Raw genomic sequence first — 24,268 nt, forward strand, 5'->3', positions numbered from 1 at the left:
AAACCAGCAGAAATGGATGAAGATTGAAAACAGAATTGTTGGAAGCTGTTTATGATTTATTTACTTTTTGTAGTACTTGTCTTTAAGAGTCAAAAGAAAAACAGATGCAAAGGAGTTTCCTTCATTATTTCCTTCTCCTTTACCTTATAGTCAGAATTATATAGTTTTACTGTGTAAAACCTCTCAGGGCCTGCCTAGATCTCATTTCCTAGCACTGTCACCCACAATTACTTCTATTTTATGCCCACTTGCAAATTTAAAGGGCATAATAATCCTAGGGAAGACTGTTCAGAGACTCATTCCTTCCCAGGGAAGCCAGTGTTTCATATGCTATTTAGTAAATATTTGTTGGGTTATATGCATAGTTACAGGAGCATATAATTGTGAAAAAGCAGGTAAACAGTCTTCTCTCTCATATTATTTGACGTCGAAGCAGAGACATGAACAATGAACAAATAGGCTAAGAAATGGACAATCATTAATAGATGTTGAGACAAGTCATGCTGTGTGTGCAACACCTGTGATTAGAAGATACCAGTAAGGGGTCAGTGTAGGTAGGCAGTGAGGAGCTCAGAAGACATGTTTATCCAGGTGATATAAAATTGGGAATTAAGACACAAATCAGACTTGAAGTCACAAGAATCAATGAAATCACTTAGGTGGGGATTGTAGAAAATTTGTTCAAAGGGAACTTTATTCAGAATTCAAATCTATAAAATTGAGGGACATAGAATGGCTTTTATGAAGTAGAGGCAAGAGGACGGGACATTACCCCTCCTCAGACCCTCCATGACCCTAAAGTGATCTCTTGGTTCCCAAGACACATTTTATAAAACTGCAGGTCATGGAAGAGAACAGAGAATAAGAAAGAATTTAGCTCACAACACCCATGTGGTCTTGGGAAAACAGTACAAAAATCTCAGGGTGCCTGGGTGACTCCGTCAGTTCAGTGTCTGATTCTTGATTTCAGCTCAGGTCACGATCTCACCGTCATGGGATCAAGCCCCATATTGGGCTCTGCATTGGCATGGAGCCTGCTTAGGATTCCCTCACTCTTTTTCCCTCTGCCCTTCTCTGCCCTCCACCCCCCTCCCCCCCACCATGCTCTCCTTCTAAAATAAAACCTAAAAAATTTTTTTTAATAGCGCAATATGTCTGAATATCTGATTCTTATTAATAATAATTTCTAATCCCTAGTCTTATAAACTCTGCAACTGAGTTATGTAGGTCATTCTAAGCATGTTCTACAGATGACACTAGCCATGGATTCCTCACTGATAAAAAATGTGCTCTTTCTTAAAATAATAAACTAATTTATTCTTAGCATGAAAATAAAAAATAATTTTATGGGCAAACAAAAGTGAAATAATACATGTGTGGGCATCTCTCTACACTTTGCTAACTTCTGAGTTGATCTCTGTTCTACGTCAAGATGAGATAAAATGCCCTGGGTACCTGTGTGGCTCAGTAGGTTAAGTGTCCCACTTTGGCTCAGGTTATGATCTTGCAGTTCATATTATCTGAGCCCTGAGTCTGGCTCTGTGCTGACAGCTCAGAGCCTGGGGCCTGCTTCGATTCTGTGTCTCCCTCTCTTTCTGCTCCTCCCTCACTCACGCTCTGTCTCTCTCTGTCTCAAGAATAAACATTAAAAATAAAATTTAAAAAAAAAGGTGAGATAAAATGCTCTCCTCTGAAGCATAGTCTCCTAAGGATTTCTCCATACGGGGCTCCCTATACCTTTCTATATATCCCCTTTCTCTTACCTCTTTGGCATTTATTACAATTGCCTTTTGCCTTGGTAATTGTATCCCTCTTAAGGTCTACGATCAGGAAAATTATTTAAAAATGCCTAATGTTACTTTAAACTTTCATCTCAAAAATCCAGGTTACACTTTTCTGTCCTGGGCTTCTTTCCCAGTGAGTCTTTTCTCTAGTTGGTAACCCTTTTGTGTAGAGCAGTGTTTTACTTGCAAATTAACATCTTTGAACAGCAAGTGCTTTTATAAACAGGTTGAAGTACTAGAAGGAAGATGTATGAAGAGACAGACAAAAATTTACAGCAGGAAATTGAAATGAAAATTTTCCTTGATTCATTCCTCTTCAGCTACATTTCAAAAAACGTTCTTATTTTTTTCTGTCCTCAGAAACCTGGAAGTGTATTAATCGATTGACCTCTTGGGGCGCCTGGGTGGCGCAGTCGGTTAAGCGTCCGACTTCAGCCAGGTCACGATCTCGCGGTCCGGGAGTTCGAGCCCCGCGTCGGGCTCTGGGCTGATGGCTCAGAGCCTGGAGCCTGTTTCCGATTCTGTGTCTCCCTCTCTCTCTGCCCCTCCCCCGTTCATGCTCTTTCTCTCTCTGTCCCAAAAATAAATAAACGTTGAAAAAAAAAATTTAAAAAAAAATCGATTGACCTCTTGTAAATGGCCTTTTGTTACATCATGATGAATCAGTGCCCAACTTGTTGCTCATGTTTTCTCCTCCATCTGCAAAGATCTCATGTCCATGATTACCCTTCAGAACTGTAAAACTCTTACTCGTTCTTTAAAATGTTGGGGTGCCTGGGTGGCTCAGTCGGTTAAGCGTCGGACTTTGGCTCAGGTCATGATCTTGCAGTCCATGAGATCGAGCCCCTCGTCAGGCTCTGTGCTGACAGCTCAGAGCCTGGAGCCTACTTCAGATGCTGTGTCTCCCTCTTTCTCTGCCCCTCCCCATCCACACACACACACACACACCCACACACACACTCTCTCTCTCTCTCTCTCTCTCAAAAATAAACAAACATTAAAAAATTAAGGAAAACAAACCGTACTTTATCCATCTCCTTTTCTAGGAGTCTTCCTTAAGTGGTCCAGTTGATGTTCCCCAGTACTCTCATAATTCTTTCATGATAGTGGCAATACTGAAGGTATGGGCTTTGGGGTTAGGGGACAGAGGCTGGAGTCTTGGATAAATCCTGTACTAGTTGTGTGAGCTCAGACAAGTTACTATGTCTTTTAAACCTCATTCTCATTATCTGATCATTGAGATACCTAAATAATTTAACTCCTGAGTTTAAGCAATAAAATTAAGCCTATGAAACACACTCTTCAAATGTTATGATAAAGTGTGTTCTTGACTAAACAAGATTATATTACATTATTTATAAATCATAGTGAAAATAAAACTGTGATGTAGATATCAGATGGGGCTAGCAGTCATGATACTTGGATTCTTAAAAAATTTTTATTGTGGTGGCTTTTAAACTATGCCAAATAGGAGTGTTTCTAATCTAAAGGGGACAACCTATTCAAGTGATGTAGATTATTAGAATCATGGAATTTAACTAATAGGTATTTCATGAATATACTCATATAACATGGGGAGAGAAGGTTCTAGAGCCAGACTACCCAGGTTCAAATCTCAGTTCTGTTACATTACAGCTGTGTGATTTAGACAAATTCTTTGATTCTCTGTGACAGTTTTTTCTTTTATAAAATGGTGATGATTCTAGACATAGTCATGAATTAAGTAATAAAATAAACACATTTTTTTGTGAGGACTGAGTTAATATTATAAAATATTTATAATATTTTCCGGAATCAAGTAAGCATTGAGTACTTGCTTGCGATTATAAGTACATGCCAGGCACTTTGCTGGGTGCAGGAGACTGAGATGAACCTTGGCACTGGGCACATAACAATGACATATTTATAATGATGTATGTATAATGAATATAAAATTGCTAATTGTGATAATGCCAAGGAGAAAATTAACAGCTGTTATGAAGCACATAACAAGAAGGAGGGTAAGAAATAAGGAGTTACAGGTAAGCATTCTTCCCTTGTAAAATATGTTGGCATCTAAGGAATGATTTGTTTTCCCTCAATATTGTATCATCTTTTAAATAAACAAATAATTGAAGCTTGATAAATTATACCATTTATTTTTATTCTTACAAATAAAGCTTGCATTATTTTTTTTCACATGTGTGAATATATACAGCCTCTTAGAGAAGGAATAAACACATTGTCTATTTTTATAGCTTATCAACTAAGAGTGTGCCAGCCTCCGCCACCTGTACCCAATGCTGAAATTTTGACAGAAGATGATGAATTTGAAATAGGTAAAGTCTGATAAATTATTTTTTAAAAACATAGTGTTACTAGAAGTATTTTCTTTAAAAGAAATAAACAGAATAGTAGCGACCTTAGACTGTCTTTCTCTGGATTGATGGGGATTGTTTGGAATTCTTAAAATTGGACAGTAGTGAAAAGACCAAAAGGGAGTATTAGGCAAAAAGCAAGAATTCTGTATCTCTAGGATATGTAATTGGAAAACCAGCATGATCATTTGAACCATACAACCATGTTCTGGTGGTCAATAATTTGCTTCCTTCCAAATTATTATTTTGTTACCTTGCAATACACTAATGTTCTTTGAATTCAGGCTTAAGCCTGAAACATACAATGAAGAATATATAGGGTGTATTAGAAGATATGCTTTATTTCCATATCTTTAAAGACAAGTGGTGGATTATGCTCAATTTAATAGTAAATAAAGCCCTTTGGAAATTAAATCCCAATAATGTCTCACAGTTCAAAAAATGATGTAACAAAAGAAGACATTTTAACATTGCTATAATAAACTCATCATTATCATCATATTGAATTTGGTTGAGAAATTAAGAAAATATCAATGACTACTGTAAACTTAATATAAAAGCAATAATTCTGAATCATTTTAACTTGCTTAATATATTTTTAATGAATACCTTAACTATACCAACTAGATTGTTTCCTTACTGCTATTGCTTACATCCAACTGGTGCACACCAGTTAAATCTTACTATAGTTTACCCCTGGCTTCAGTTCTGGTTTGTCAGTGTCCATGAGGTACTTGTAGTTCAATGTTTTGAATATTATCCCTGCTTATAACTAGTAGAATTTTATACCAATTGAAAATAACTGAAGGAAAAAAATATTCTACTTCTGCAATAGAAACATCTGTTCATTGTTACCATTAATTGTTGCCTACCTGAAGCCTCTTTTTTTTTTTAATAGGTGACATTATTAGGTATCAGTGTCTTCCAGGATTTACTTTGGTTGGTAATGCAATTCTGACATGCAGATTAGGAGAAAGACTTCAAATGGATGGAGCACCTCCAGTTTGTCAAGGTATCAATTCCCATGATTATTTATCTCTAAGCATTTGTTTTATGTTTAATCCAATAATGGAAAAATCGAGAAAAGTCTACTTTATATAAATATGTAACTGGCCATAATGTTAAAAGTTATACAGCTTATATGTGGTATCTTTTATTTCATGATTTCTCAGATTTAACTTTAAAAATTACTTATTCTTCCAAGGTCTATTTTTTTTTCCTTTTAGTTTACCCCAAAGTCAGTTCAATTTATTTAAATTAATTTTGCTGTGAGGAGTGGAAATGGAGGTGGAAAATAAGAGAAAAAAACTTAAATAAAGACTCCAATGTTGATTGCCTTTACTTGACATAGTTATGTTCTAACCACTAAATTCATTGAACTTTAATCCAGCATCTGTTACATATGAGGGTTTGAGTAACAAACAAACAAACAAACAAACCACTATAAATGGTTCCTGCTGTGAAGGCAACATGGCTTAAGGGATATAACATCCATGTAGGTGGTAGGAATACAGTGTTTAGGAAACAGGTCAAGGGGCGATAGAATCATGTAATGTTTTATTGTTTATGGGGCAGGGAAAGCTTGATGGAATTGGAAAGCTCCCTGAATCTTCGTTCCAAATGATGGGTGAGACTTAGAATAGAGATAAATAAAGGGTGGTCCAAATGACAGATGAATATGTGGAGACACAGAAGTGGAAAACAGAGGTATAGACTTGAAGGAATCCACTGTGAAATTACAGGGGTAATTGAATGGTGTGCTAGAGTTTTGGTGTTCAGAAATGACATATTGTTAATTTGTGTAACCCCGTAGGGCCCAGAACAGAGCCCACCACATAGTAACTAATTATAAATAGTGGTTTATTTGAATGAAATTGAATTGAATTTGACAATCCCTCCCCAGATTTTCTTGGATTACTTCCTTCATTGGAGTTTATTCCTGAGAAATGGAAATCTGTTTCTTGCACAGACCTTTAACTTTATCTATTAAAATGAGCCAAAAACAAAACTTTTATTTTTACGTTTCTTAGTTATAGCATGTTTATTAGTCCAAACATGCTATAAGTAGGAATTAACATTTAATTTTCTACCCCATTGGAGTCCTTGCAATAAAATGGAAGGATTTTCACAAGAAGCTTTGACAATAGCAAAAGGAAAGACATGTTTGGAGGTAAAAACGAACACCAATGTGAGCATTTTCTTTGCTCTTAGTCAATGACTTCAGAGCATCTAGAAGTCGTTTGGGTTTTCTGAAGCCTATCACCTATAATCTTGATATTTAAATGTCATTCATTCAATTTTCTCCTTCACACAAGACTTCCTTTTAGCCACTTAGGATTATTCAAGGTACATATTCAAACATTTAGATGTGAATGTGGAGGATACAATTTTAGCCTTTTGGGAAATTATACATGTGAAAATAACTTGGGCAGACACACGAAGGTGTGGAAGAGCAATTACATGTCAGGACTTTCTCTTTGACTCCAACATATAAAATTTTTTGTGAGTTCTTAGAGGGCAACACTTAATTATTTTTTTTTGTATCTGGATCTCAATAAGTTTCTGAAAATTAAAATAAAACAATCTAGATACCTTAATTACTTAATAATCCCTCATCACTCAAACTTTCAATCTACAATCAGAAGTTGCTACTAATTAATAATTACATCTCTTCCTAGTCTATGTACTATCAAGAACACAAAAAAAGACTAATTTTTATTTCATAATGGCACTTCAGGTACTAGCTAAACCCTAATAAATCATCTCTCAGAATTAGTTTATGCAGTGTTATTACATTAACTAATTGACCAGGTACTTAAGCCAAAACTCTAACTTTACCTTTTTTCTTTATTTGACTGAATTCACAGACTTGCCAAAACGGTCATTCTTTTGGAGTCTGTTAGAACGAATATACATTGTTTTTAGTCTATCTTAAATTACTTCACGTTTTCTCACTTTTCCTAAAAGAGGCTGCATCAATTCTCTTATTCTTCCCTTTATCCTTTTTAGTTTTCTTTATCATGCTTAAAATATGGAAAGCAATGCTAAATGTGCTGCTTTTCAAAGACTTTGATATAAATGAAGTATAATGGGTGATTATATTCGGTGGTTAAACTGCAGGGTCCATCCAGCTGAACCTGTGACACTTCTGCACTCTAAACTTTCTGGGCATTGGTTCCTTCGTATGTGTAATGGCAGGAGGAATTGTACACGCTTTCTAAAGTTGTTGGGATAAGTTACATAATGCACAACAGGCGCTTAACAGTGTCTTAACATATAGTCACAATCAATACATATTCCTCTTATTCTTGATGGTTGTAGGGCTTCTTGGTATGTGTTGGATAGTATGAAAATAGGGTAATTTGTGTACTTAAAGTAAATTATATTGAATCATATCAGTTTTTCAAAAGTAATCTGGAATATTTATTCAGTTTAGAATATGGGGGCCAACATATTAAATAGGACATGGCACTTGGTTTTTAATAATCATAGCCCAGAAAGGGAGACACCAAAAATTTAAGGAAATAGCCATGAAATTGCTAACCGCAGTAATAAAAGCATACATTGCAGAGACACCAAGAAGGAAATCAGCAATTCTGCTCAGATTGGTAGCAGAGCAGTTCAGGAAGGATTTTACAGAAGATGAGACACTTCATCTGGGTGTTGAAATGCAGTAACATTTCAAATGCAGCAGAGGAAAAAAGGGCATTTGAAACAGAAGCACGGATGAATGAATGTGCAGAGTTCAAAACGCTGCACATAGTTTATCTATGTTTGGAGCATTTCACTTCAGTGGAGGAGGAGCAGGAAAGAAACTCGGGGAGGTGGGTAAGGACTGAACTTGGAGGACTTTGTGGCAAACTATGAAGTTGCTAAATGGTTTTGGTGAAGAAGTCACATGCTCAGTAAGCCAAGCAGATACTTAGTTAAGTATTCCACGGTATTAAATAGCTGAGCACACACTAAATAAACCCTTCCTTAGACTTACTTCAGCTTCCCATATGATTATATACATCTGTCATTTCAATATGCCATAGCTATATACTCACTAATATGTATTCTTCATCTTTGACTCAAATTTTTCATTTCATTTACGATTGTCAAGTTAATGTTTTTGTTTACTTTACACATTTTTCATTTTATGAAAAGCAAAGGTCAGATTTCTTTTAGAGTGCTTATGACCTGCTACCATTTACTTAATTATTTCTGAGAAATCTTAAAGTCATATCCAAGAAGCAAACATCTTAGATTGAAGTAAAAGAAGCAGAAGTAAAAGCCAAAAAAAAAAAAAAAAGGAAAACAACTCTTACATGTTTTAGCTTTACTATATTCTGTGTTTAGTATTTTGTTTTTAGTATATCTAACTATGCTATATTCTTTAGTCAATTTTCAAGTGTCTTAATATTAGTTATGGTTAATTTTATTTTCAAATTATTTCTTTTCAAGTTATCAACTTGATTAAAGAGCAATTATATATTGCCAAAATCTATTATTTTTATATCCTTTTCTATCCCTATACTACATGGAGACTTTATAACTCAAAGTATTTCATTGTCCTTGTATCCAGGAAGTGATGAATATATATCTTTCATCTATTCATGTATATTCCAGCAACTATATTTGGTGTTTCCAAGCCTAGCTCATTTGAGCAAACACTGAAAAACAAGAATACTGCTTAAGGTGCTATTCTAATTATTTTGAGATCCACATTATCTAACTCCAAGATGGAAATTGATTCATAGTAATTGGATTAGGAAATGTCGTGTGAAACATTTCCAACTCACTAAATTCTCAAAAGTGGTCTACTCTGCCCATCATACCAGTTGAATGTCCCCAGTAAAAATACCCCAAAACTGGTCTCTCCAAAATTTAAAAATTTTTTAGCAATAGTTCACATAGGACATTTTGCTGTAACCACTCTCACTGTTCTGACAAGTAGAAAGTTCTGTATTTGAACTAAATACTGTTTGGTATATATGAGTTTACTTCTGTACAATGTAAGCTATACTGAGCAGCTCCAATACTCAAACTCTTAAGAAAAAAAACAAAAGGCTGAAATAGCATCACTCGAATGGCAAGAATTTGATCATCTTGCCCACGCTCTCATTCCAAATGCAAATTTAAGTAGATGTTTGTATTTGGCCCAAAACATGATGCTTGATGCCAACAATTAAAGTTTACTATACTTTGGAGGCTGTTACATCATAATTATGTTTATTGTCAACATATAACAAATTTTCTGTATTTTTTTTTTTAATTTTTTTTTTCAACGTTTATTTATTTTTGGGACAGAGAGAGACAGAGCATGAACGCGGGAGAGGCAGAGAGAGAGGGAGACACAGAATCGGAAGCAGGCTTCAGGCTCTGAGCCATCAGCCCAGAGCCTGACGCGGGGCTCGAACTCCCGGACCGCGAGATCGTGACCTGGCTGAAGTCGGACGCTTAACCGACTGCGCCACCCAGGCGCCCCTCTGTATTTTTGAATATACATATATTTGTTGTCTAGCAGTGGTATCATTATGAAATAAGAAGTGTTATACTTTGTCTTACATTTATGGTCTGGAGACAACACGAAGAACTGAAAGATGACTGGTAACCTAAAATTGTGTTAAACCCTCATGGCTTACCCCCATCTCTGAGTTCAGAAGTAGCCTAGCCAGGAATGAATACTCTCAAAAGAGTGCAATTTCTTCTCTGGCCCTACATGCCTGAGCGAGTTAAAGTGTGAGGAGAAATGAAAGTGAGTAACAAGGAAGGAAGGAAAAGGACAAGCAAAGACATAAACAAAAGGGGCAGTGGGAAAGGACACAAGAAGATGAGGAAAAGTAGGGAAAGTATATAAAGAAATCAAAGGAGATAAATGTTTTATCTTTTAATTTTTTGGTCATTCCTCCATGTTTTGAACTGCAAGTTTAATACAAATTATCTCTTCAAACACATAATTCAAAGTATTGTCTCCTTTATAATTATTAAACATGAAAGTGGAGTACCCAATGCTTAAAATGCAGTTTAAACTTTGGTCTAACAAACTAACATTAGTTAATGATTTCTTTCTTTGATAGTGCTCTGTCCTGCCAATGAATTACGGCTGGATTCCACTGGAGTCATACTGAGCCCGGGATATCCTGATAGTTACCCAAATCTTCAAATGTGTGCCTGGAGCATTTCAGTAGAAAAAGGATATAATATCAGCATGTTTGTAGAATTCTTCCAGACAGAAAAGGAATTTGATGTTCTTCAGGTGTATGATGGTAATATCATTTATATTTACTGCATATTCATAAATTCATTTCAACTACTCTAATTTTACATGCAGACCTTCAGTATAAACAATTGCTTATATGATTTTGTTTTATCTCCCCCGTTATTTTTAGAAGTATCAATATCAAGTTTATCTAGATACCATGTGAAAACTGTACTTAAGCTTATTATTTTACAAATTATAGATTCTTTGGCTGTGGAATTAAATGTTTAAAACAAAGATAATATGTTTTAAGATACCGTTGATGATATAAATTGCTTGTGGAGCAAAATGTCACCATAGTTAATAGTACTCTAAACATGTAAAATATTAAAGATAAATTGGAACATAATTTTTCAGGTATGTCTAAATTGTATTATTTTCTTCCCAAAGGACCAAATATTCAAAGTCCAGTGCTTATTTCCCTCAGTGGAGATTATTCATCTCCTTTTAATGTAACAAGCAACAGTCATGAAGTATTTCTTCAATGGTCAGCAGATCATGGCAATAACAAAAAAGGCTTCCGGATAAGATATATAGGTATGTGATACTTACAACTTCAGTACAGATCCCACCGACATCTTCAGTATGGCTGTGGCTAAAGAGCACAGACGCAGATACTATTCAATTAGATACGAATCTAAGTCACAGTCTTGCACTGAGGTTCCTTGAGCAGTTTATGTAGCCTCTCTGTGTCTCAGTTTCCCCATTGTCATGATAATAATCCAATATCTCTCTTGTGATTTTTGAAAAGGTTAAAAGCATTTAGGGTATTTATGACATATATGTTAGTTATAAGTTAAAGTCTGGTATCTTCAATACTTTTTTTTCAATAGATTTATTTCCCTTGAATTCTTGCAAAATAGCAATACTGTTGCTCAATTGGGTGTATCAGATCTATTGAATGACTCCTTTATATGATAAGGTTAAACAAAAGATAAACATACAATGGTAAAATCTTTGTTTTTATTATCCATCCATTTATGATACCTGCTAAGTAAGTTAAATATTGAAAGTGAAGTGATCAGCACATCCTTTAAACACCTTCAGTTTTGAAAAAATAATTGTTTTGTTATTACTGCTTTTCAGTGAGTAATATTTAGAAAGATATGAAATAAAATTCCTTTTTAATAACAAGATGAAATAATTTTTCTATGCCCCTTCCTGTTTATCGGGTCTAATGATTCTGAGCCAAATATTTTCTTATTGAATAAGTATATGTAAATAGTTCTTCATTATTCAAAGTTCATATTCCTTTTTTTGTCATCCTAAATCATGTCAGAGGAATGGGTTTGTGCTCAATAACTGAATATTTCAAAACCAATCAGGCATCTCTTTCTGTATCGTGTTCTGATCATGTCTCCCCAAGCCATGGGTCATTGCTAATCAATTCAATGGAAAATTACTTTATAATTATAAACAATTCTGACAAAAATTCTAGGCATATCCTTCAATAAATGTTGAATTTCAGTTCTAAAAATATACTCTCAAATTTGTTTATTTATATATATTTGCATCTATATCATACACAAATAAAATTATTTTGTCTATTTACTTTGATTTTAAAACTATAAGATGATAGTTTGATTTTAATTGATTAACATTTGTCTTCTACATATTAGAATTGACTTATCACTGACACCATAATACCAATATGTATGTAAGTTTTATCATACAATATATTTATGTTAAGTTTTAATAATATTATTACATATGCAAAGAAGTGTTTTAAAAAATTTAAGCATGCACAGTCATCATTAAATTTTTTTCATATTTCAATCTATATTTCTATCATATGAACAATATAAATGTCTTTTTATTAAATTTGTGCCCAAAGATGGAATTTAAAAGTCAGCACATTAAATGTATTTTTAACGATCATAATAACTTAAAGGGAAAACATTCAAATCAATCAATTATAATCATTAGATTGACTATATTATAGACTAAACCCTTATTTATGTTGATATTTCTGAAAAGTTTTGATATAAACATATTGAAAGCACCACTTTAACCCCAAGAATAGCTTGACATATTGTAAATTTTTCTTTAGAAATAATAGGTTATGACATATGTATTCCAGGTCCAATCTCTTTCTTACTAGTTACCCCTAAAGTCTTATTTTCTCAGATGAATACATTGAAGTTTCAAAGGGTAAATGGATCCTGCCAGGCTGAATAGCCTTAAAAGTACATATATAGGAAAAAGCTATTTGACATTATCTTTTGACATTTCAGACTTCAAAAGATGAAGAAAGTTTCACTTTATTGACATTTTTTTCACCATATGTAAGCACTTTTGACAGCATGGAAACTCTTTAATAAACTGGGAGAGGGGATTATGGAGTGTGGGGGGTCTATTTAGAAATCAACCAAAATGAAATGCTTGACCTAACATGATATAGGTGTCTGGAAATACCTTCAAAGTTACATGTAAATAACATGCCCTAAAATATTACTACCAAGACTGTGGCATTTAGTTTCTTCAAATTTTTAAAATTGTATGTATTTATTTTGATAGAGAGAGCAAGCAGGAGAGGGGCAGAAAGAGAATCCCCAGCAGGCTGTGCAGAGACCAATGTGGGGCTTGAACCCAAGAACCACAAGATCATGACCTGAGCCAAAACCAAGAGTCAGACACTCAACTAACTGAGCCACCCAGGCACCCTACATATGGGTCTTTCAAATGACAAGAAGTACAGTTTCTAAAATTCACTGAAATATTTGTAGGGCTTTTCAACCTGTAGGGTGTTAAGAAAATATGTGTATTTCAATTCAGAATGCATCTTCCATGATGATAAAAAATTAAAAGAAAGCTCAGAGATAGTTTTGTCTCCCAAAAGTTATTTCAACAGATTGTGAAGAAAAGAGAAAATTATATTATGTTCATATGAAGTAAAATTCACACAGGTGGCAGTTGCCCTATTTTAAGTACTAGTATTCACTTAGATTTTTTTACCATGCTGTATTGTAAAGAATTTCTGATTCATTAATTATACAGTGATTCCTTTGTCTTTTGAAAAGCTTTCTACTGTAGCACACCAGAATCTCCGCCTCATGGATACATTATCAGTCAGACGGGTGGACAACTTAATAGTGTGGTCCGCTGGGCCTGTGACAGAGGATTTCGACTCGTTGGAAAAAGTAGTGCTGTGTGCAGAAAGTCTTCCTATGGGTATCATGCATGGGATGCACCGGTCCCTGCTTGTCAAGGTGAAGTATATTATCCCCAAATGCATTAAAAGATTAACCTCATTTAACGTTTTCATTTGGGTCATTGGAACTTCCCAAACCATAAATATTCAGAAGCATAGTATAGATGCCCTTCATGAAAGTAAGACTTAAAAATGCAGAATGATAAATTTGAGAAACGTGATACACACTGTTTTATAATTCATTTGTTGTTGTGTGATTTATGCCTTTCCTGTAACCACTCATACACCTATACAACTTTATTGATACGTCTACCATTCTCGTGACTTTGTTGTCAGAAAATGATCGACCCAGAGCTGGAGACTGCATTAATGTGAAGTCTGCAGAGAGAAAGCAGAGGATAAGAGTGGGCAGGGTCACTGAAGATGCACTCTGAGTATGCAAAAATGTGCTCTCAGAGCAACAAATTTAAAATAGGAAAATGTAGCTGACCACCACGTTATTTTTTTTTTCATCACTGTTTAGCTAACTTAACAGAGATGTGTCTTTCCCTTTCACTTGCATTTTATTAATAGTTGAGGGGGTGTCTGGGTGGCTCAGTTGGTTAAGCATCCCACCTCAGCTCAGGTCATTATCTCATGGTCCATGAGTTCGAGCCCCGTGTTGGGCTCTGTGCTAACAGCTCAGAGCCTGGAGCCTGCTTCAGATTCTGTGTGTGTGTGTCTCTCTCTCTGCCCTCCCCCCCCCAACCTGTGCACTCTCTCTCTCTCTCTCTCTCTCAAAAATAAGTAAACATTAAAAAAAAGATAAAGAAACAATTGAGGCACTGTCTGAGCATTTTATTCTGACATAGCAACAGAATTTCGAGCTTCTTATTCAACAAATGGCACATTTTTGATCTTTGGACTAGATCTTGTCTCTTAGCTAGGTACAGTCACAACGACAAATGCAATATCAGTTATACAAGAGTTTCTAATGTCATCGGACTCAGAAAAAATTTTAATACTTAACATATCACATTATGTTTCAATATGAAATTTAATTTTATATTTGATGTATTCTACCCAGCATATAGAGTCATATTAAACAACTAAAACCCCTTACATTAAAAAATGCAGAACGTTCTAGTTGATAAATAATGGGGCTTATCTATAATCTGCTTATCAGAAGGAATTTATATAAAACAAATAAAATATAAAATATATCAATTAAAATTTAAAATTGAACAACAGCAAGTTAAAATAAGCATAGGTATTGATAGACATCCAAAATGGGTTCTTTTACCTATTAAACTACGATTTTAATTCACAAAAAGATAACTCTCATATACATGCATAAATAAGTGAGAAATGAAAAAAACTGTTGTTTCCTTGGGGAAACATTAATCACTTATTAGAAATCTGTGAAGAGTTATAAACTTAGTGGGTAACCCCAACATTGAGAAAGCTGACTTCGTGCTGAATAGATATATTTTGGTAAACTATCAAAACGTCTGCTTTTCTTTGCCTAATGAACAGTGGCAGTATTCACAAATTCTTAGTATTAATTTCCCTAAACTGTTTTGGAAAAGAATTTTTGATCTTATAATTTCAGAATCATGGGAATTTAGAAAAATATATAAACAATAACCTCTAAATCACATATATTTTAAATAAATATTATAATGCTCTGACACTGAACTAGTACATTTCAGTTGTGTAATTATTGCTTATCTATATAAGATATATATAATAATCTTTAAGAAACCTTTAGCAAATATAATTAACTGTTGGTTGAAATAAAAAATGTCCTAGGGGCGCCTGGGTGGCTCAGTTGGTTAAGCGACCGACTTTGGCTCAGGTCATGATTTCGCAGTCTGTGAGTTCAAGCCCCGTGTCGGGCTCTGTGCTGACGGCTCAGAGCCTAGTGCCTACTTCAGATTCTATGTCTCCCCCTCTCTCCACCCCTCCCCTGCTCACGCTCTGTGTCTCTCTGTCTCTCAATAATAAATAAACATAAAAATATTTTTAAAAAAAGAAATAAAAAAGTCCTAAACTTTCTAAAATTTTGAAATTGCTTTCTATAATCAACATTATAATTTCATTGATTTTTTTTGGTATGCAATATGACATTTACATATGGAGTAATTTTTTCCCCATTGTTCCTGATTTAAAATTGTTCCACAATTAGAATAGTTAAATCAAAATGCAAATTAAAAAGATATTCGACATAGTAAAATGATAACATATTTATAATTCAAGTAGTCATTTCCAAAATTGATCTTTTATTATCATGAAAACAATTTAAAAAGATTATTTAATAAAAACCTTTGTTGTGTGTGACCTATCCGTAGTTGAATAGAACTAATTAAAATGAAATGGTTAAATGTCATTGGGAAGAGCTATTTTTTATGCAAATTTTTGTTTTGTTCCAAATTTGTTTTAAATTCTTCGATCATTTTTATTCTTTTTTCCTTCAGTCTCCTTATGCGTCCTCGTATATATTTACTTGAACTACAATTGCACAATGTGAGCACAGTAAAAGATAGAAAATTTAGTCTGCTATCTCTATTGGGTTTGGGTAGGTGTTTTATTTATTTGTCTATACATCAAGTGACCCTTCATTGATTTCCTCTCCTTCAAGAATTGAACCAGTCTCATCCCACTATACAGTTGAGTATAGTACAGTGTTATATAGAAACAGTTTGCATTCTCTGCCTCACTTTCAATTTGTACTTTTTTTGAGTGAAGTGTCTTTGACAACCACTTGGTGATGACAGTTCTTGTGAACTTGATTTGTTGTCTTTTTATTGCTGAGAAGCTAAGTTGTAATCTACCCACAGGCATAGTTGTTGTGCTATCATTTTAGTGTGTTGTCGTTTTCTTAGTTCTAAAATATAGCCATTTTATACTAACCGCATATATGGAACTTATACTATTTAAACTATATTTCCTTTATATTGTGATCTAAGTTCAACCTACACTACTCCAACAATGTATAGTTTATTTTTTAAAAATCAGTAAATACACAGTCTTTGGTGGGGTTCAGTAGGGAGATCACTTATGACAAATTGAAATTTCCTAAAGTCCTAAGTGGAAATATAAGCATTGCTTGAACAGACATCAGGGAACCATTTATGTTTGCAACATGATTTTGAAGACTCTATAATTAGATTGCACGGATAATAACATAATTGTATGAGATTGCTTATATAATTTATTAAGTCAACATCGCTGCTTCTCTGTTCATAATTTGCAGGTTATCAGACTACAAAAGATCAAACCATTTACCAGTAGGAAGTCTGCCATTCAATTTTGTGAATTTCATATAGATTTCACTAAGATCTTTTCACTTTATAGTAAAATGTGCATGGGTTAATTAAAAATAAACACCTAAATAGTAGTTTTTCTAAGAGAAATAGAAACAAATTTAGGTTGAAATGAGAGGTAGGTAACTAGAACACAGGTCTGTAAGTATTAAATCAAACTCATAGCTTTCTGTTCTTTTATTTCCTTTAATATGAGAAAAATATAGATATAATTAGAATATTTTATAGGAAACCTGTAAGATTGGGTATTTCAGAACTCAGAAATTTTCCATTTCATAGAGGTAATACAGTACATATGCCAGATATTACAGTATTCCAGCTGGTTCTGGATTGTACCAGTAACCAAATATACTAATTTTTCTGCAGACATATGCATAAATATTTACACATATCTGAATATGATACAAAATTTACAAATAATCTCATTTTAGTTAGTGTCTTGCTGCCAAATATATTCATTGAAAGCTTATGTCTTTTGTTTGTTTGTTTACTTTTGAAGACACAAATAATGTCCTTGAAGAGCAAAGATGGCAAACAATTCATCTTAGAGTGTATCTGTATAGTCATTTGAATTTATAAGATGTGAACATGTATAAGATTTGAAAATACATGATATACAATTAACTAAAATAAAAATGTTGACTGCAGTTGTCACATTATAGTAAAACTAATTTCACCTACATCAGATTTATTGCAGATGAAAACCAACACATCTAAGACATTTCAGTGAAATGCAGGATTATTCAAACTAGGTTTAAGACAATATTTCCTGGAACTGTATTTGTTAAACATATCCATACCCATGATATTCTATGGATGGTGCCTAAGCACATAGAGTTTGGACCTAAGACAAAGCAATATCCAGCTTCCAGGTAAAATAAACCTATGCATCTATGCATTGTATTCCTGGCAAAAATCTTGATGAGTATTATTTACCAATACCTTTGGAATCTTTAATAATTATCTCTCAAATGTAATTGACCAAACTTGCTATGTGGTGGCCCAATTATGGACTAGCCCTAGATACACTCTATATTTACCCAATTTTTATTCTTACATAATCTATAGAGTGCTGATAACCATGCACACACTGACAAGAAACCAAGTAAGAAACCAAGAAATAAAACATTAATAATGTATGGATTCACCAATCTGAAACACATTCAACAGGAGTTTGAAATAAATTATTCAAAAAGTTATAGTTCAGGAAAGCTTTTCTAGGAGATATTCTGAAATTGTTTCAGAGGAATTAATAAAATCTCAAATTGTTTTACATGCCTTACAATTGAAGAGACTTATCTACTAAATTAAGTATTTTTCTATTTCTGTGATTTTGTATGTATGTATTTGTTCTAGCAATTTCCTGTGGGATTCCTAAAGCTCCAACAAATGGAGGAATACTCACAACAGACTACTTGGTAGGAACGCGCGTTACCTATTTTTGTAATGATGGATATAGATTGTCATCTAAGGAACTTACCACTGCCATATGTCAGTCGGATGGAACTTGGAGCCATCATAACAAGACCCCTCGCTGTGTTGGTATGTGTGTTGAAGAAATGGTATCATTTGTGTTTCTATTCACATCTTGTATGTTTTAAAATTTTATGTATTGTTTGCATTTTTCGAACTAATCCCTGGACTGAAGTGTGATATCTAAGAGGGAAATAAAAGTTAATTAAGCTGTCTTATACTATGTACAATTGGAAGACTGTATAAGGACTTTCCACTCATTTTTGGAAACTCCTAAATATGTATGTCAAAAAACTAAAGTGAATTTTATTTTACATAACAAAGTTCCACTTATTTTATAAAAATCCATCCATTAGTGAACATGTATTTTCTATATGCAAGTCCTTGAAAAAAATGTAAAGTTTTATAATTTATTAAATTATATTCCAATACATTCGGCTCTGATTTTTATAAGGATAAAAGATATTGCTGAAATGATGCATAACTTTCAACTTTTGTCGGTGTTCTTCAGGTTACTTGCATTTAGAATATTCCCATTGCTTTCATTACTACTTTAATAGGTAAGTGAATATTAGGTAATGGTGACAGAAAATAATTCTGATAAAATATTTGTTAGCACAAGAATTGTGAAATATTATTTTAAGTAAGGTTTTTTATTTGTCTCTATATTTCACTTATTTCTTCTCACTTAATACTAACGTTTCAATTTAGTTGGCATTTCATTTAAAATGAAAGTTGTTCAATTATGTACAGTCTTAACATAGTGTTTAATAATGCTTCTGTTTTACTCGTGTTGAACAGGTTTTGAATAAGCCAAAGTTTGTAACACCTTCTTGCACAAAAACACCATTCTCATAAAACAAATTTCCTCAAAATATAATCCTTCAAAATTTCTAAATTAGTAATAATAGGTTGTTTCCATATCTTGTCTATTGTGATTAGTGCTGCAATGAACATGAGAGTGCAGATATCTCTTTGAGATCCTGATTTCATTTCCTTTGGATGTATACCCAAGTTGGGATTGATGAATCACATGGTAGTTCTCTTTTTAACTTCTTGAGGGACCTCCATACTGGCTCTGCATATATATATTCCATAATGGCTGTGCCAGTTGACATTTCCACCAACTTGTACTAGGGTTCCCTTTTTTCTGCATCCTGTCATTTATATCTCATAAAAGTTGGGAGAAAAGATTTCCAAAAGAATACTTTTAAATCAGCTTCAAAGAAAAGAGACAATTTTAACAAACTAATATAATTGGAATTACCATTAAAATATATTTCATGTATTTCTATATTAAGGAATAAATTTTGATATGATAATCCAAAAAAAAGAAAAGAAGAAAAGAAAGAAGAGAGTAGAGGGAGGTAAGGTAGTAATAAGAATTCTGTGTAAATAGAATAATATGTACACAGACTTTGAAGTGTGAAATAGTAGAACATGTTCAAGGAACTTCAAGCAGTACCATAGATCTGGGGGAGTAGAGAAGATTAACATGGAAAATAAATTCTTAAAAATGCTAAAAGACTTGTATGGCACAGTAGTGAATGAATTAAGGCAGTGGTGATGTAGGCAATAGAATAGATTAAGTTACAGTGAAGAAGTACAAGAGACATGACTGACTTATTAACATTTATGTTCTTGGTTTTTGTATAGTTGTTACGTGTCCAAGCATCAATTCCTTTACCTTGGAACATGGAAGATGGCGAATTGTGAATGGCTCCCATTATGAATACAAAACTAAGGTAGTTTTCAGCTGTGACCCTGGTTACCATGGACTAGGCCCTGCTTCTATCGAATGCCTTCCTAATGGTACCTGGAGTTGGAGAAATGAAAGACCATATTGCCAAAGTAAGTAGCCAGTCTGCTAAATTTATTTCATAAGCTATTCTTGATTGAATTGCTTGAGCACTTCCTTTTCCAAACACACTTGAACAATAATGGATTGATATTATTAAAAAGGTCATTTATTCCCATTAAATCTTAAAATTTTGTAACTTTTTTTTGAGTAAATGCTTATGAAAAAAGTATGGGCTTTAGATACAGAAATCCTGTGTTTGAATTCTATCATTTACTACAAACTGATAATGCCTCTTGCATACTGACAACTTGCCAGGCACTGCTTTTAGCCCTTTACATGTATTAATTCATTTATTGCTTAGTTCCTATCCTATGAAGTAGTTGTTATTATTACACTTATTTTGTCAAAAGGAAACAGAGCCCTGAGTTTAATCATTTTACTACAAATCAGAGCCTGTAAATGGTGGAGAAATGAGATTCAGTCTAAGCACTCTATACCATCTGGCTTTTAATCACTATATTATATGATGTTTATTCTCTGTCATCCTAAATTTCTTAAGCTAGGTAATTACAATAATACCTATCTTTTAGTTACTATAATGATTATGTTATTATAAATGATATTATGTTGAAAATATCAGCTAGAACCTGATTCGTAGCATGACGTCAATAAATATTTATCGAAGTGCCTGGATGGCTCCATCAGTTAAGTGTCATACTCTTGATTTTGGCTCAGGTCATCATATCACAGTTGGTGAGTTTGAGCCCTGCATAGGACTCCACAGTGACAGTGCATACCTTACTTGGGATTCTCTCTTTCCCCTCTCTCTGCCCCCCACCCCTGCTTGCAATCTCTCTCTCTCTCTAAGTAAATAAATAAATGTAAATAAATAAATAAATAAGTATTGATTCAAATGGAACATATTATCATATTTCCATGCATCTCATAATATAAATGGGCAGTATCTAATATAGATAAGCTAACTGAACGTAGGGTATTCAAATGTAATATCTTGAAATTCCTTTGAAATTTCTTCACTACATTTTTTGAGTATTTACTCTGTGCCAGGAAATATGCTACACTGAAAATGTATTCTGTGTCCAACACAACTCTAAGGCATTTATGACATAGGCACTCATAATTTATAAATAAACTAATAAGAAATCAGATATCTAAATAGGATTATGATTGTGATGATTAAGAAGCTTAACAGAGCAGGCAAAGGTCTATATGGAATAAGTACACAAGTATCTATTATGATTTTAATTATGAATATTCAATTATTCAATATATTTTTTAATGTTTTATTTGTTTTTGAGAGAGAGAGTGTGAGTAGAGAAGGGGCAGAGAGACAGGGGGACAGAGGGACAGAGGGCTGTGCACTGACAGCAGTGAGCCCGATGCAGGGCTCAAACTCAGAAACTGTATGATCATAACCTGAGCCAAAGTCAGATGCTCAACCGACTGAGCCACCCAAGTGCTCTGCAATCTGTTTTTTAATATTCATATAAAGGGTTTGCCTTTTTTATAAGAAAATCATATTTATGGAGTAAAATTTCAAAAAAAAAGTTGTCTAAATTATATTTGATATTCTAAAAATATGACATCTATATCTGTAAATTTTTGCCCTGTTCTTTCAGGTTTTCTCCCAGGATCTTTCTTTGCCTCTAGCATCATTGTTTTTTCAGTATTATTTCATTAAAAGGGCACATGGGATAGGGATATTTCAAGGAGTTAGGTAAAAAGTATCTACAAAAAATCAGGCATTCAACAAATGTCGTCTGGTTCTTTTGTGATGCTTAAGAAGGTTTAAAGATACATAAAATGAGGTCCCTGCCTGCAAGTAAGAGTGGGGGAAAGACAAGGAATCTAAGGATTGCAGTTCACTGAGAAAATTTATTCACTCTTAAAATAATATAAATATTAGTATTATCAATATTAATAAATATTATACCTACCTCAAAGGGTTGTTGAGGGATTAGTTCAGAACAGTCGCTATATGTAAATTTTTATATGCAATAATTTAAAGTTTGCAAATTTTCTATTTGTCCATCTAATGGCCACCTAAAGCCTAGAGATGAAACTCTGAGTTGGAGCCAGAATAAGACAGGTGGGCTGGTGGTTAAGTATTGGATTCTGGAGTTTGACCACTGCGTTTTAATTTTGATTTTGCTATTTACAGGCTTTGTAACCTTGTTAAAGTTACTAAACTACTATGTGCTCATATCTTAGTACATACAATTCAGATAATGACCACACCTGCCTCAAAGGGTTCTTTTAAGAATTACTTAAATTAGAGCACTAGTAGTAGTATCTGATACAAAATAAGCACTCAATAAACATTATCCACTATTGTTTCTTATTCAAGAAAGACATTTCATTTGTAGTGTTTAAATTCAAGGGAGTCCTAAGAGCTGCGTTCCAAATGACCTAGTGAGTTGGTCTCTTTTCGGGTTTTTAAAACCTACAAACAAAATGTGAAATAGAATTATATCCAATAATGTTTTTTTGTGAAAATCAAGTGATATTTTGCATGTAAATCTCTTTATAAACTGTAAAGATCTCAACCAAAATTACTTGTCATTACAAACATACCTCAGAGATACTGTGGGTTCAGTTCCAGACCACCACAATAAAGCCAAAACTGCAATAAAGCAAGTTAAATGAGTTTTTTGGCTTCCTAGTGCATTATAAAACTTACATTTATACTATACTGTGGTCTATTCATGTATAATAGCATTGTGTTTACAAAAACAATGTACAGACCCTAATTAAAAATTATTGCTCAAAACAGTAATGGCCATCTGAGCCTTCAGTGAGTGGTCATCACTGATCCCAGGTCACCACGAAAAATACAATAATAAAAACTTTGAAATATTGTGAAAAGTACCAAAATGGGGCACAGAGATACAAAGTGAGCAAATATTGTTGGAAAAATTACACTGATAGGCTTGCTCTGCGCACAGTTGTCACAAACCTTCCTTTTGTGAAGGCACAACATCTGCAAAGCACAATAAGGTGAGGTATTCCTGTACTATCTTAGCACTGTTTTAGGTACAGAAGAAACTTTGACCCAGGCAAATCAAAAGGATTTCCCAGTGTCACTTTGTAAATCAGAAATCAGAGAGTCAGACCGGTGAATTACCTTTTTCTCATCTTGTGATTTTTTTTTTTTTTTTACAACAACCTGCTTGAGTGACCAGATTGGCTAAGCACAAATGCAAAGAAAATAGCTTCATTACAAGTCACTGTCACTTAGAAGGTTTTATGAGACTTGAAGTGGATCAATTTTAAATTATGTCATTTCCCCTGCATTTTCACACTCATTCAAACTTTTTTTTTTTTTTTCACAAATGTCAGTTTCGATTATAAATAAGTCAGATCATAGACAATTCAAACTGTTGAAAGCATGATTTTGTTACAAGTGCACACTGACTGTGTCTTTAAGTGTTTTTTTTTTTTTCCTCTTCTGCCTTGTTTTTAAGTTATTTCCTGTGGAGAGCTTCCTACACCTCCAAATGGAAATAAGATTGGAACTCAAACTTCATATGGCTCCACAGCCATCTTTACCTGTGATTCGGGATTCATGCTGGTAGGCTCTGCCGTACGGGAATGCCTTTCTTCAGGTCTCTGGAGTGGATCTGAAACCAGATGCCTAGGTACGGATTTTCGAATTATTTTAACCAACCACACCCCCTGCCCCCCCCACCCCTAGAAAGGAGGCAGACCTTTTTCCATAATAAGAGATGACCATTTATATCCCATCGGTAAGGATGCTAACCAGAAAATGCTTAACTTTAAAAATGTCTCATGGTAGAAAAGCTATTAAACGGATTACTCTTAGAGTTAATCAACTAGTATTTGAAATGAGAATCTTAGGTCATTAAGGTGAGATGCATTTTCTTCCAGGCATTGTGAAAATAAAAAGGTGAAAACTAATTGCCGAAAATTATACGTCTGCATACTCAGCTGGGTTAATCACTGTAGCAGTTAATGTGTTCTAAACTATAGTCAATTCTCCTTTCACCTATTTACTTAAAGGTAATGATCAAAGGAGAAAAATGACTTCCACATTCAAAATCTTTCTCCCTTTTAATTTCATAAGATTTCAACATGTGTAATATTACTTTCTAGCAAAGTTTTTAAATACAAT

The 24,268-nt window shown here is 33.8% G+C and overlaps 1 protein-coding gene across 1 annotated transcript in view; it reads left to right on the forward strand.

Annotated features, from left to right (window-relative positions):
• Positions 1–24,268, forward strand: part of CSMD3 (CUB and Sushi multiple domains 3) — a 1,276,067-nt gene that overhangs the window by 1,175,002 nt on the left and 76,797 nt on the right. The window contains 8 exon segments of the mRNA XM_030304305.1: positions 4,022–4,102; positions 5,040–5,153; positions 10,204–10,392; positions 10,776–10,922; positions 13,406–13,594; positions 18,198–18,383; positions 19,971–20,165; positions 23,601–23,774. Coding sequence (XP_030160165.1) covers positions 4,022–4,102; positions 5,040–5,153; positions 10,204–10,392; positions 10,776–10,922; positions 13,406–13,594; positions 18,198–18,383; positions 19,971–20,165; positions 23,601–23,774 — 1,275 coding nt within the window.

Source organism: Lynx canadensis, chromosome F2 (assembly GCF_007474595.2).
Source record: "Lynx canadensis isolate LIC74 chromosome F2, mLynCan4.pri.v2, whole genome shotgun sequence".
NCBI classification, from domain to species: domain Eukaryota; kingdom Metazoa; phylum Chordata; class Mammalia; order Carnivora; family Felidae; genus Lynx; species Lynx canadensis.